Source organism: Ctenopharyngodon idella, chromosome 12, assembly GCF_019924925.1.
Source record: "Ctenopharyngodon idella isolate HZGC_01 chromosome 12, HZGC01, whole genome shotgun sequence".
Taxonomy (NCBI): domain Eukaryota; kingdom Metazoa; phylum Chordata; class Actinopteri; order Cypriniformes; family Xenocyprididae; genus Ctenopharyngodon; species Ctenopharyngodon idella.
This window is the reverse complement of record NC_067231.1, coordinates 10,450,708-10,466,143: the sequence shown is the minus strand read 5'-3', so window position 1 is coordinate 10,466,143 and position 15,436 is coordinate 10,450,708. Positions and strand designations below refer to the sequence as shown.

At 38.6% G+C, this 15,436-nt stretch overlaps 2 protein-coding genes across 2 annotated transcripts in view; both read left to right on the top strand.

The window, feature by feature from the left end:
* The first annotated feature begins 259 nt into the window (after positions 1-259).
* The window catches only part of becn1 (beclin 1, autophagy related), a 109,024-nt gene continuing 93,847 nt past the window's right edge, over positions 260-15,436 (top strand). Inside the window, exon 1 of the mRNA XM_051915186.1 lies at positions 260-347. The gene's annotated coding sequence lies outside the window, so the exon portion shown is untranslated. The remainder of the gene's footprint in view (positions 348-15,436) is intronic.
* Positions 1,860-14,024, top strand: LOC127523955 (E3 SUMO-protein ligase ZBED1-like). Its single transcript, XM_051915189.1, has 2 exons — positions 1,860-2,670; positions 4,594-14,024. The coding sequence occupies exons 1-2, from the start codon at positions 2,458-2,460 to the stop codon at positions 5,521-5,523; spliced, it is 1,143 nt and encodes a 380-aa protein (XP_051771149.1). The 5' UTR covers positions 1,860-2,457; the 3' UTR covers positions 5,524-14,024.

The following is a 15,436-nucleotide window of genomic DNA, read 5'->3' as shown; positions in this document are numbered from 1 at the left end:
AAAGAAAGATTAGAACTTAAGGAAGTATAAGAATATGGGTGAAGAATCATTTAATATGCAAAGCCTTCTGAAAGAGCATGCAGAATAAAAATAATATAGTGCAATATTAAAATATCTTTAAAATAACGTGATTGCATGGAAGAATTTAGTATTTTTTTTAATCTGCCCATTAGTGATTCACACTCCAGTCCACTCAGAGGCGGTAGTGCACCGGAAGGTGGCTTGCCAACCTCTATAAAACGTTTTTAGAAGAAGAAAACCGTCACCACGCAATATACGTCACTTTCTCTGCTAGCAGTAAACAGGAAACACTTTTTAAGAAGACGTAAGGAGACGGCTAAAGAAAGGTACTTTATTAATGTCATTATCAAATAATGGTTTTACCTAGGCATTTAATACAATGAGATATGTAACTGGTTTTGCATATGGGCGAAAAAAAAACAGATTTATTAGCTATCGAACTTTGATGCTATATAGATTATGATTGTATAGTATGGAGCTGCTTTCAAGTCAATCAAGTCAATTGAGAAATTAGACAATACAACAAAGAGCTTTAAAATCTGTATAAGAGTTATGGAAACACCCCAATAAATGTAATATTAGGAGAAGCCAATACAATTCCAAATTAATTGTTAAGAAATTATCACTTAAGATTGCAAGTCGACAACTGTTCTGCGAAAATTATTGGGAGTTTTAAAAATATGTAAGTGAAGTTTTTGTATTGAAAAGGTATGAGATAATTATAGTGTTTGGAATGAAAAATGTAGAAAATAGCCCAGAAAGTATTGTGTACTAGCATGGATATTCCCTGAACCCTGAATATAATATATATATATATATATATATATATTACTGTGAGTGAGTGAGAGAGAGAGAGATGTTTTAAGAGAAATATGCAATATTTTCAAATTTAGAAAAACAGAGATGTTTTTCTTATTTTTTGATTACCTGGGCATGTAGTGTTATACAGAAAGGTAAATCCTAATTACTGGATTGCTCATGACGTAATAAAAAATGAAGCCACCGTATCCCTAGTATTCCCTCACATTCCCTCACATTCTATTGCAGTAATAGGAAATCATCTGATTTTAATGACAAAATATTATCGTCATGTACAGTTATTCACTGTGTTTATATAATTTTATATTTTTATTTGTACAATAACTGCAAATGATTCAACAGTGTTTTCGTTAACAGCATTTATTTCGAAACAGTAAAAATAACAATTAAACACTGGTTAAATTAATAATTCGCTCAAACATACAAATGGCAATTAATTCATATGCACTGTTATGCTTGTAAAAAGCAATAGAATTTGAGCTGACCTGTGGCTTTTTAAGGGTTTCCAATATCTTCAAGAGCCTGAAGGGAATGTTGGTCAGCAAAAAACATCAGGAAAAATATACATGCTTCACAACTTATTTAGAAAAAAGATGCTGATGGCGTATGGATTTAAAGAAATGAAGCTTTATTTCCAAGCATTTACTGTTGCTCCGAGCAAGATGATGCATGGTAAACCTTTTTAATATAATATAGTGCAATTTAGTAATGGGGGATTGTTGTATTGTATTATTTAAAGGGTTAGTTCAACCAAAAATGAAATTTCTGTCATTAATCACCCTCATGTCGTTCAATGAGAACGTAAGACCTTCGTTCATCTTCGGAACACAAATTAAGATTTTTTTTTGATGAAATCCGAGAGGTAAATGACTCGTCCATAGACAGCAATATAATCAACACTTTCAAGATCCAGAAAGGTACTAAAGACATTGTTAAAACAGTCGACATGACTGCAGTGGTTCAACCTTAATTTTATGAAGAGACAAGAATACTTTTTGTGTGCAAAAACAAAACAAAAATAACGACTTTATTCAACAAACTCTTCTTTTCTCTGTCATCATCCAGTTGGCATTCTGAGGTAGAACCTGGAAGCGCTGGACGTAAACAACGTATGAGAATGACACAGAAGACAAGATATTGTTGAATAAAGTCATTATTTTTGTTTTGTTTATGTGCACAAAAAGTATTCTCGTTGCTTCATAAAATTAAGGTTGAACCACTGCAGTCACGTCGACTGTTTTAACGATGTCTTTAGTACATTTCTGGACCTTGAAATTGTTGATTTTATTGCTGTCTATGGATGAGTCATATATAGACATGTGCCGGTTTCCGGTAATACGATAAATCGCGGTAATGAATATGCACGATATTGTTATCGTGGGCACTTTAAAATACAGTGAAAAAAATATAGATAAAAATTTTGATTTTTAGAACGCGCATTAGTTTCTTTTTCATCAACTGGATAAAAGTACACTGCGTGTATGCTGCGTAGGCATGCACACTCTGATCTAAATAATCCCATTCCCCACGTGGAGATGCAGTATGTGTGTGTGTGTGCTGCTGAGCAAAAGACGCGTGCGCACTCCGATGTAAACAGTACCCGCGTGGAGAGGAAGCATGGTGCCAACGATTTATCCCCCTTCTAAAAGGGTGAAGTCAGAGTTTTGGAAATATTTTGGGTTCCAAAAAAATGCAGAGGGATTGCTGGTTGAAGACAGTTTCCCTTTGTGTAAGACATGTGGATGGAAAGTGGCAGTGAAACACGGGTACTCGTCTAACATGTTCGCTCATCTCCGTGACAACCATCCAGTCCAATTCAGAGAGATAAAGGTAAGTTTATAAAACTTTGTTTCATTTCCGTGTTGAATACTACATAAAAACAATTAGTTGAATGACAAGATGCCAGAGTTACTATTTTCATTTGCATGTAATGTTAGCTTGTTTCAATGTAGTTTAAAAGTTGGCTAGAGCTCCACTAGGCTAGCTATGCTAAAGTTTGTGTCATGTATTTTACCAACTTAAGTACAATAAACAGCTAAAAGTAAGCTGAGTAATCAAAAATGACAGTGTGCCAGAATAATTATTTTAATTATACGTTGATGGAATGCAATAAAGTCGTACACTGTCACAAAGTGCAAGTGAACTTGCCCTTGATAAATGTTTAGCTAGCTATAATAGTTAACACTGGCTTGGCTTGTTATTCAGACAATAATAATAATAATAATAATAATAATATGAATTTTAGTACTAGTGTTGTACAGACAAGTTATTATGTGTCAATAATGCCCATTTGTACGGAAGCCCTAAACGGCCATGGATTATTTTTTTTTTCTATCTTGTTTTGTCGTGATCACGACTTATTTTCTCGTGATCTCGAGATAACAAAAGTTGTTTTCTCGTCATCTCGAGATAACAAAAGTTGTTTTCTCATCATCACGACATAAAAGTTCTTTTTACAGTGATTGATTCTGAAACACACTGTACCCGGATTCTACTGTTGCTATAGTAATGAACACAACTTTCACGCGCATCTGATCGACGGATAAATCATGCGCACTTATATCTTGTGGATATTTCAGCAAAATGTTTACTTCACTTAATAATAAAGTTTACAATAAATAAATACATATAGGCTAATCAATCACTGTTCAATAAATGTACACTAAACATTTTATTTGTGTAATTAACATGTTTAATGATCAACAGAGCATTCAACATCTCAAGCGCAGCCAGAGTGCCTTCAGAAAGATGCCAGATTATTCTATAATTCTAAAAATTAGATTAAATATTTATTTTCCTCATTCGTTTGAAATAAAATTAAATTACATAATGTGTTTGTTATTTTTATTCATCATGTAGGATAGGCTGTGATATCATTAAACTGTCTTCTTCCAGCTTCCATTAAAAAGAGGTGCAATAGGCCTACTCCAGATTTCCAAAAAACAAAACTTTAATCCAGTTGATATAGGCTAAATCAATCTTGGGATGCTGTTTGAGAAGAGTGTTTATGTATGTGTGTTGTTTCCAACAAAGAAATGTAGAAAGTACAATAGGTACACACTATCACTGAATTAAATGACATAGGCTATAAATCATATTTCTTATCAATATACATTGAGTGAGTGAGGTAAACGAACACTGAAACTGCGATGATTAAAATGGCGTCTTAAAGATACACAATAAGGTGCAAACAGAATACTATACAGTGACATCAAAATGAGTTTTAATAAGCAATACGTTTAGTATCACACCGAACTATTGCGGTCGTGAAACTGTGGTGAGTCATGCACTAGTCAGAACGATAACAGATACACTTTTAAGCAAAATAATCATATTCAAGCATTTAACAGTTAAGTTAATTACTTAACGCACACAATACTGCACAAAATAAAGCGATCACGAAGACTCTCTCTGTCCGAAACTCGTACAATCTGGGCCAATATGAACTAATACAGTAAAGCGGATATTTAACGCACATCATCAGTTAAATTTGGTAATATACTTACACCTGTTGGCACATTTGTGTAATTTAGAGCAGAGATTAAGTCGTGATCACAACAAAACAACTTTTGTTATCTCAAGATCACGAGAAAATAAGTCGTGATCACGACAAAACAAGATAGAAAAAAATAATAATCCATGGCCGTTTAGGGCTTCCGTACATTTAAATGTCAAGACGTTAAAATTTCAGTTTTATAGAGTAATGTTTTTCTTCTCTATTTTCTTTATTTTTTCCTGTCTCTCTATTTACAGAGTACCCATGCATCTAGCAGTGCTGGTTCATCTTCAGCTGAAGCCATTCTTCAGCCAACAGTCAAAGAGGCATTCCAGCATCAGGCTTCATATGGACCTTCATCTCACCGGGCCAAAGAGATCAATCATGCCATAGCATATTATATTGCTAAGGACATGATACCAATTCACACTGTAGGAAAACCAGGATTTCAGAAACTGATGAAGACCACAGTTCCACTTTACAAAAGTCCCTCAGAGAAGTTTTTCTCAAAAACAGAATTACCCAGAATGTATAACAGTCTAAAAGAGGAAGTTGGCAAGCATATAGCCCAGGGAAAATGGTATGCGGCAACCACTGACCTGTGGACCAGCAGTGGAGGAAGCGGACATCCATACATCAGCTTCACCATCCACTACCTCTTAGACTGGAAACTTCAAACAAATTGCCTGGAAACACAGTTCTTTCCAGAAGACCACACTGCTGACAATATCAGAGAATTTTTTGATAACATGTTGCAAGAGTGGGGCATCAACAAAGAGCGTCTTGTCAGTGTTACAACCGATAATGCTACAAACATGAAAAAGGCCTTTGAGAGTGACACCACCTTCCCCTGCCAGTGGTTTGGATGTTTTGGCCACAACTTGAATCTAGCCATTTCTAAAGCTCTGAAAAATCAGAGGGTGGACACAGCAATCCGAGCTTGTCGACATTTGGTGCAGGTATTTTCAAGAAGCTGGAAGAGAAGAAGAGAGCTCAGAAATAAACAAGAGGCCTTAAACATCCCTCAGAGGTCGCTTATCCATGATGTAGTCACTCAATGGGGATCAACTCAGAAAATGCTGCAGAGGTTTATTGAACAACAGCAGGCAGTCTGTGCTGTACTGGCAACTGAGAGAGGGGCATGGCATTTGGTGCCAAAGGATGCAGATATTGCAGTTATTAAGTAAGTCTTAAAAATACTTGATCTACTCAGTGCTTTCACTGATGCTTTGGCTTCAGAGAGCAGAGTAAGCCTGTCAGCCCTGAAGCCGGTGTTAAGTCACATCATCTCAGACATTCTTGATGTGAAAAATGAAGACAGTGCCCTTACCAAAGACCTGAAGAGGTTAATGAAGACAGATCTCGAGTCCAGGTACACTGATGATGCAAAGAAGGTGATGGACTTGATAAGCTTTGTTGATCCGCGGTTTAAGGGAAGCTTTTCTGATGACCTAGAAGCCACAGTCAACTTCTGCACTGAGGAAGCCTCAAAACTGATAGAGATGAAAACACTGTGTGAGGGAGCTGCCCAGACAGAGCGAACCAGCACAACCTCCCCCATCGCCACCTCTGAAAAACAGCACCAAAGCTTGGCCACCCTCCTCAACAAAATCACCTCCACAAGGCAAGAGAGGGCAGAGGAGGGTGAAGGCAGCAGCACCCTGAGCCTAAAGTCAAAGATTGAAGCAGAGGTAAAACGGTATCTTTCTGTGCCAGTAATAAAATCAGAAGCAGATCCATTGCAGTGGTGGAGTCTGCATGCTGAAGAGCTACCTCATCTAGCTACCGTTGCTCAGGAGTTTCTCTGCATACCCGCAACAAATGTTCCTTGAGAGAGGGTATTTAGTGCCAGTGGACACATCCTCTCACCTCACCATGCAAAGCTCAAGCCAGAAAAAGTGAACATGCTCACATTTTTTTTTTGCACTTTAATCTGAAGGACTAAAACATGACAGCTCAGAAGCAGAGGTGGGTAGAGTATTCAAAAACTGTACTCAAGTAAAAGTACAAGTTCTTATAGAAATATTTACTCGAAGTAAAAGTGAAAATAATAATCTTAATAGTTACTTGAGTAAGAGTAAAAAAGTATCCAATGAAAAACTACTCAAGTAGCTAGTTACTTTGTAACATACATATATACACACACACACACACACACACACACATATATATATATATATATATATATATATATATATATATATATATATATATATATATATATATATATGTGTGTGTGTGTATATGTGTACACTACCGCTCTAAAGTTTGGGATCGGTAAGATTTTTAATGTTTTTAAAAGAAGTTTCGTCTGCTCACCAAGGCTGCAAAACAATAATATTGTGAAATATTATTACAATTTAAAATAACTGTTTTTCTATTTTAAAATATTTTAAAATGTAATTTATTCTTGTGTTGGCAAAGCAGTTTTCAGCATCATTACTTTAGTCTTCAGTGTCACATGATCCTTCAGAAATTATTCTAATATGCTGATTTGCTGCTCGAAAAAATTTGTGTACAATTGTACAAAATATATTCTTCCGTCTGTTCTCCAAAATGTAAACAAATGTATATTTCTGCAGGCGCGTGTAAACTGATTAATTGTGTCTACGCAAAGGCGTTAATTTTCAAGACGAACAGGTCGCCGGCGCCGCCACTGCGCAATAGGCTACCAACAAAATTACAGCAGGGCGGCAAGTGTTTATTTTTATACTCTCTGAACAATGGTATTTTATTTAATATATAAATTTAAGATATATGTCCAAAAAATGGTAAAGAAATGCTACATACTTTGTTATCGTGGTGTAATAATCTGTTTGGTTGTAAAATGTAGGCTATTATGAATTTAAATCGAATGAAATCGTTACCTCTGGAATTGTTCACAGACAGCATACGCAGTTCATCTAATAAAGATCTTCATCGCTGGCAAACAAGAGGATACATTTGCAGATTTGCTTTTAATTGACTGTAGGTCCACTGCCACTTCATCCAATGCTCCGAGTGAGAAACCGCTTCAGACGATTCAGTGGTGCAGGGAACTGAACAAATCATCTGATTCGCGAACCAATTTAGACAGTTTTGCCAAATTGTTTGATCAAGTCTTTGAACAGAATCGACTCAACAGATTGATTCATTTGTGAATGGGGCATCGTTCTTGAAAAAAAGAGAGCATGCTTGGAATAAACTACGCATTTCTTAACATGTACAGTATTGCATTAAAATAAAGTAACGAGAGGAACGTCACCCAGTGTTTTCACTAGAAATGTACTCAAGTTAAAGTAAAAGTACCCACATTTAAATCTACTCTAAAAAGTACAATTTTTCCAAAAAAATACTCAAGTAAATGTAACGAAGTAAATGTACTTCGTTACTACCCACCTCTGCTTAGAAGGACTAAAACATGACATCTCAGAAGGAATACCCAGAAGATACCAGGAATCGGTTGAAAATGTTTATTGTTGACACTTTATAGTTCTTTTACTTTTAAATGTATTTAAAAGCAGTTAACAAAAGTTGTTCTTTTGCAGTTTGCACTTTATTCTGTTTGATACAATTGCTCACTTTATCATTACTGTGTGTTGTTTTCTTTATATTTATTTGTATTTAAATGTTTGAGGTACTCTTTATTATTTAAAATAAAGTTATTATTAAAAGGACAACACTGAAGTTGGTTAAATTTTCAACCTTTATTTCTCATATAATTGAATACCATGATAAAACCTTAATCAATTAATCGCAGCATGGAAATCTGATACCATCACATGCCTAGTCATATACCTCTCGGATTTCATCAAAAATATCTTAATTTGTGTTAGGAAGTTGAACGATGGTCTTACGGGTGTAGAACGACATGAGGGTGACTGATTAATCACAGAATTTTCATTTTTGGGTGATCTAACCCTTTAATGTATATTCAAATCAATTTCTGATAATAATCCCAGATATATGTTCATGCTTAATATTTCCTGCGTAATTACATTATTATTATTATTAGGGGCCAAGCAAGCCCCACTACAATTAAGTTTTTTTTTTAGCTGATTGAGGTGGCCAAATATGGATCAGATTCCGGTCAGGGAATCGGGAGTGGAGAAGAGATTCTTGATAATGAGGCGTTTATTTACAATCTTGAATATGCATCTGAGATATGCAGCTGTGATATTATATGGTCTACAAAGGAAAATAAAGAAAAAAATTAATTTACAATAATATTCATCTAACTTTGAGTAATTATTGCACTAATTACTCAGAGAAATCGGTAACATTAGTACAGAAAATATATTCAACAAATATCTTAATAATCACAATAAAGTTAACAAAAATACAGTACTACACTGAATATTATGCTGCTGTAAGCAATTGTATAAACAAACACTCGCTGTATCAGCTCGTAACACTAGAGCGGATGGTGATGACTCAGCAGATTCAGATCGGCAAATTACGGCCGAAATAAATTGTAAACTCGAACAATATAAACATCAGCAATCACCAATCACATGCACAACATATACTAATAAGATATAAAGGTATAATAGTACTTACAGTTATTGCATGAACGCATTACACAAAGCATAATAGCAGCATGAACATGGACTAACAGTCATCTTGTACCGGTGTGCGTCGCTAATAACGAAACGTACAAGAAAACAACAACTAAACATTAGTTCCTAGGACAGGCTTTCTGACAGTTATCTCGTAAGATAATTGAATACTCTAAGAAAGTCTGTCTGAAGTGTCTGTGTCATCGTCCTCAAGGTGAGGAAGTGGGATCAGCTGGACAACTGGACGGGTATAGGTTTTTTCCTTAACCCTGACTCTTGTGATCCGAATTCTACCATCAGCCCCAGCCAGGGTCTCCGTCATTGTGCCGACAGGCCAGAGTGCCCGGGGAAGTTGGGGATCGACAATAAGTACTACTTGACCTGCTGTCAGTTCTTTGACATCCATCCTCCACTTGTGACAACCATGCAAGCCTGGGAGGTAATGGCAAATGAAGGCAGTCCAGAAACAGTCAGCCAGCACCTGACTATAGCAAGTTGTTAGAGTCATACAGGACCTGCGGTAGAGAGGCATCACGGCAACCCATAAGAAGTAAGTTTGGAGTCACTGGATCCAGGTCTGTGACATCCGAAGATACATAGCCAAGTGGTTTGGCATTTAAGATGCTCTCAACTTCCACCAGAAGAGTTTGAAGTACTGGTTCTGGGATCGACTGCTCTCGCAGGATTACACGTAGCGCTGTCGACTGATTTTACCTCACGCTCCCAGGTTCCCCCGAAATGAGGAGCACTTGGTGGATTATGGCGGAACCGGATCTTCTGCCCAGCCAACAGCTCCTGAAGCCTTGGTGACACGGCATTGAAGGTCTCTCGTAGTTCTCGATCACCTCCAATGAAATTAGTGCCATTATCACATAGCAGTTCCATAGGCTTGCCCCGTTACGCTATGAATCGACACAGAGAGAGCAGGAATGCGTCAGTGTCCAAATGCTCTAACAGATCTAGATGGACACACCACGTCGTCATACATTTGTAGATAATCTCCCATCTTTTCTCTTGGCGGCGACCAACTTTAAATGTGAATGGGCTGAAGCAGTCTACACCAGTAGAATGGAAAGGCGGCTTATACAGATTCAGCCTGCAGGGTGGTAGATCAGCGGGGTTTGAGGCTTGGCCCGCCACCGTTGCCTCGGAGTACCCAATACTGGCGATGCAGTTCAGCTAGGACCCTTTCTGAGCCGGGATGAAGGAGTCGCTGATCTGTCCCTTTAACTCCCTCAAGTCTGAGGTATCGCCGGCGATACCACCTCGTTTTTTTCCCTACCAGTGTGAAAGAGACTCAAAATACTCCGTCAATGTTGCACATACAATTAAGAGTTATACACCATTTTAATCTGTGGAATATCTTCTTTTATTTGTGTACACTCAGAGTAAAAACAAAATGTTGTGCTTTTTGTAAAATAAAGAAAACTAACATGATGCGTGATCTCTCGTCTCCCTCTGAGCGAAGTCCAATCTGATAGTTCTCAGAAAATGAACTGTAACTTAGTGAATACTAATCACAAAAAAATTAGACTTATGTCTAAAAAAACGTTGAAATGTCAGGTTTTAAATCGTGTAAGTCAAAACTGACATGATGTGAAGACACTGCTGATTACCTCGAGAAGGTTGCATTGGACTCATAGAGCCCTGTAGAGACCATCCGAGTTGTGTGCAGGCAGCAATAGGTCCCCCAATTGGGCCTTTGCATATGGGCTGGATTGGTGTCAGGAGGTGGGGATTATCTGAGCAATGGCTTTACCCTGTCCACAGGAGGCAGCGGCAGATCCTTCAGATGTCAATAGGCATTCTGGAGTGCAGTCACTGGGTAGTTGTGCTCTGTTAGACACAGACCGGTTGCAGTGAATGTGTTGCGTATAGTGAACTTCGTCATGGGTTTGGATACTGAGGACACCTCAAAAGATATCGATGAGCAATCGTCAAGTTCAGTGTGACAATGTTGAATTGTCTGTAGGGGAAGCAACTCAGGAGCACCGGCTAACTTGAGCTGCTGCACTACTGGCTGAAGCACTAGTGTTCTTTCTGACCCGTCATCAAGGACTGCATGGGTTTCCATAGTGTGACGACCACTGGAGATTCGTTTCGCTTGAGACTTAATCTCTAACTAGGCGGCCAGATCAGGAAGTGTATAGGTCTTATCAGTACCCATCTGTAGAATACCCCTGCTTAAGCAGTATTCAACAAAGCCATCAAGATAAGCAGATGGTAGCTTACTTAGCAGACGATCCACATGAGAGCCACACATGAGCTCATAACCATTCTGGCCCTCAAGCTTCCTCAGCATGCTCGCCAATGATTGAACGGATAATGCAAAGGAGTCAAAAGCATTAGCATCACCCATTTTGAGTGGTGGAGTGCTCATGGCACCTAACTCTGGCTGAACAAGCTGTCTTGGCTGGCCATACTTGTCTTGAAAAGCCTGCAGTGCAGCTGAATAAGGACACGGATGGTACATATAGGCTTTAGCCAGCTGCTGAGCACTAAGGAGTTTTAAATGGCTTAGCAAAACATGATATTTGTACTGTTCACTGAGATGGCTGTGATTGCTCAACAGATTGTCCAGTGCCAACTTTACCAAGGCAAAGTCACTCTCATTACCACTTTCGAACACCGGCAAATTGGGTTGTGGGATGCCATAGGCTGATGCAAACAGTAGCTCTGTACCAGGGTATGCTGGATGACCATCATGCGGAAAGGGCAAGAATGAAGGCGGTTGAGAGTGGCTAGGGACAGTAGGTGGCACGGCTGAAACCTGATCGCGTCAGATAGTGCATTGTAGTGTCCCTGAGGAAAAATTCAATTCATTTACTGCTTTAGGAGAGGAAGAATTGTGTAAACTTGTTAAATCATCAAAATCAACAACATGTATGGTAGACCCTATACCGACTAAGCTATTGAAAGAAATGCTTCCAGAGGTTATAGATCCTCTTCTTAATATCGTCAATTCATCTTTATCACTAGGACACGTACCAAAAACTTTTAAGCTGGCTATTATTAAACCTCTTATTAAAAAACCACAACTTGATCCTAGAGAATTAGTCAATTACAGGCCGATCTCAAATCTCACTTTTCTGTCAAAAATACTAGAAAAGGTAGTATCATCACAACTATGTTCCTTTTTAGAAAGAAATAGTATCTGTGAGGATTTCCAGTCAGGATTTAGACCGTACCATAGTACTGAGACTGCTCTCATTAGAGTTACTAATGATTTGCTCTTATCATCAGATCGTGGTTGTATCTCTCTATTAGTGTTACTGGATCTTAGTGCTGCATTTGACACTATTGATCACAATATTCTTTTAAATAGACTCGAAAATTATGTTGGCATTAGTGGAATTGCATTGTCATGGTTCAAATCATACTTATCTGACCGTTATCAGTTTGTAGTAGTAAACGAAGAGATGTCATATTGATCACAAGTTCAATATGGAGTACCGCAAGGCTCAGTACTAGGACCGTTGCTGTTCACTCTGTACATGCTACCCTTGGGAGATATCATTAGGAAGCATGGCGTTAGTTTTCACTGTTACGCTGATGATACTCAGCTCTATATTTCTTCGCGCCCTGACGAAACTTACCAATTCACAAAATTAACAGAATGCATAGCTGATATAAAAAATTGGATGACCAGTAATTTCCTACTACTAAATTCAGAAAAAACAGAGATTCTAATTTTTGGACCAAAAACTTCTTCACGTTATAACCTAGAATACTGTCTAACACTTGATGGCTGCTCTGTTAAGTCTTCGTCGTCACTTAGGAACCTGGGTGTGCTCTTTGATACCAATCTTTCATTTGAAGGCCATGTTACTAGCATCTGTAAAACCGCATTCTTCCATCTTAAAAATATATCTAAACTACGACATATGCTCTCAATGAAAAATGCAGAACAGTTAGTTTATGCGTTCATGACATCAAGGCTGGATTACTGTAACGCTCTACTGGGTGGTTGTTCTGCTCGCCTGATAAATAAACTACAGCTCGTACAAAATGCAGCAGCTAGAGTTCTTACTAGAACTAGGAAGTATGACCATATTAGCCCAGTTCTGTCAACACTGCATTGGCTTCCTGTTAAACATCGTATAGATTTTAAAATCTTGCTAATTACTTATAAAGCACTAAATGGTTTAGCTCCCTAGTACCTGAGCGAGCTCCTAATTCATTATAGTCCTTCACGTCTATTGCGATCTCAGAATTCAGGCCAGCTGATAATACCTAGAATATCAAAATCAACCGCAGGCGGTAGATCCTTCTCCTATTTGGCACCTAAACTCTGGAACAATCTTCCTAGCATTGTTCGGGAAGCAGACACACTCTGTCAGTTTAAATCTAGACTAAAAACGTATTTCTTCAACCTGGCATACACATAACACATTACCAATTTATATTTTCAAATCTGTTAAAGGATTATTAGGCTGCATAAATTAGGTCAGCCGGAACCGGGAACACTTCCTATAACACCTGATGTACTCGTTACATCAGAAGAAGAATGGCATCTACGCTAATATTAGTCTTTCTGGTTATCCCGAGGTTCACCGTAGTCAACCGGATCCGGGCCGTATCCAGGTGAGACCAAGGACCTGCACCTTGACACGACCACAACGCAGCCCTGAAGTATCAGCAGAGATTGAGTCAACTAGATCATCCACTGTGAGGGCCTCATCGACACGACAGCCACAACAGTTCCTCAACAACCGTCCATACCGCCGTGATGAATACGATCCTCAATTGGATGGAACTGGAATAAATACTTTGAATGTTGCGATCCTGTCGGACTTATGATAGCTACCTGAATCGTAACAAAGCACTGTTGGCCAGAGGAGAACTGGCCCCCCGACTAAGCCTGGTTTCTCCCAAGGTTTTTTTCTCCATTTAAACACCTATTTGCCACTTGTCTGCCACCTGATGGAGTTTGGGTTCCTTGCCGCTGTCGCCTTTGGCTTGCTTAGTTGGGGACACTTGACATTTGACTTGACATTTGATATTCAACAGTGCTTTGATCTGCCTGCATTGACACTATTCTTTTAAGAGCTGCTGTGCAGCCAAATAATGTACCAGTTATCAATGTAAAGCTGCTTTGACACAATCTACATTGTAAAAAGCGCTATATAAATAAAGGTGACTTGACTTGACTTGATAGCTGGTAACTGGAGGCTGCAGAAAACGTGCACGTGTTGTCACAGGAGGAAGTGCTGTCTGCAGTACCGCATATGGCCTTGTAGGTGGCGGCAATGTTGCTGTGGTAGGTTGCTGTGGCACAGACGGCGTGCTTTTACTCAAGGGGCAGCAGTGGACATGACTGTGGCTCCTGAATGAGGTTGGAGTACCACAGTCGATGTTGATGCAAGCTGGTGCAGTTATAGGGGTAGTCTGAGATGCATTGGAGACTGGAGACTGGTGATGAGACTGCTTGTGGTAACAGGTGGACTGCTGCAGGTGGTGCACTCCCAGATTCGGCTGTTAACTGCAGTGGTCTAAGTGATGGCTGAGACACCCAAGAGTCATCAGGAATGGTGCTATTCCTCCTTCAAATTTTGTCCAATTTTGTCCAAACTTTGATCAGATGATCTTTGGACCGAGCCGCACAGAAATGATTGGACAGATTTTTTTTTTTATCTACTGGGAAAAAAAAAAAAGTTATGTCACGAAGTTAACGAGGTCGACTCAAAATTGGTTCAGAGGCTGTATCTCGGCCAAACTTTGAGCAATCGAAACAAAAATTGGTACGCTTGATCAGGACCATGATCTGAGGGTCCATACCAAATTTGGGAACAGTGCCACCTACAGGTCATGAGATCTGAAAATTGGCTATTTTTGGCCAATAACTTTTGAACAATTTGTCAGAACATCAAGATCTTGGTGTCTATGCCGAATCCAAGGGTATCGTTTTTTGTCAATATCGGATTAACCACGTATCCGCCATTTTGAATTTTGTCATAAATTGCAATATCTTTTAAACAATTTGATATATCTTCACAAAATTGCTTCGTATCTTCATCAGAATGTCGTGAAGGTACCTGAGAAGTTTGAACACAGCGCCACCTAGTGTTTCACAGATATAACGATATTTGCAAAAACGCTTCCAACTTTTGAAAACATTGTCCAAAATTTGTATGCTTTGTCATTTTATTCCCTGGCTTATGCCGATTCCAACGGTATGTCATTTTCCTTAAATGTACCTGTCCGCCATATTGAAGTAAATGAAAAACGTTTTTTCCGCTACTCCTCCTACAAATTTTGTCCAAAATCAGCTCAGAGGATCTTTGGATCGAGCCTCACAGAAATGACTGAACCGATTTTTAATATTCGCTACCGTTCCAGAGAGATTCGTCTCTGAATGTGACCTTGCTTGTGTTTGTTGTCTTATGCTAGTTAGCTTAGCACAGTAATCGTTTAGCATGCTAACCAATTTCCATTCTTTCTAATGTGGCTCTTCAGCTATCAGGTTAGCCAAAGTTTAACTGCCATTAAGAAACTTTGCACACTAATCTGGTTAACATGTTAAGGAACTTTTTTTTGTGAACTCTTTCTCACACTGAAACCT

Excerpts from the sequence above, each read along its gene's own strand:
- LOC127523955 (XM_051915189.1), top strand. The coding sequence starts at position 2,458 with ATGGTGCCAACGATTTATCCCCCTTCTAAAAGGGTGAAGTCAGAGTTT. Across the intron at positions 2,671-4,593 it reads TCCAATTCAGAGAGATAAAG|AGTACCCATGCATCTAGCAG; the intron begins GTAAGTTTATAA and ends CTCTATTTACAG.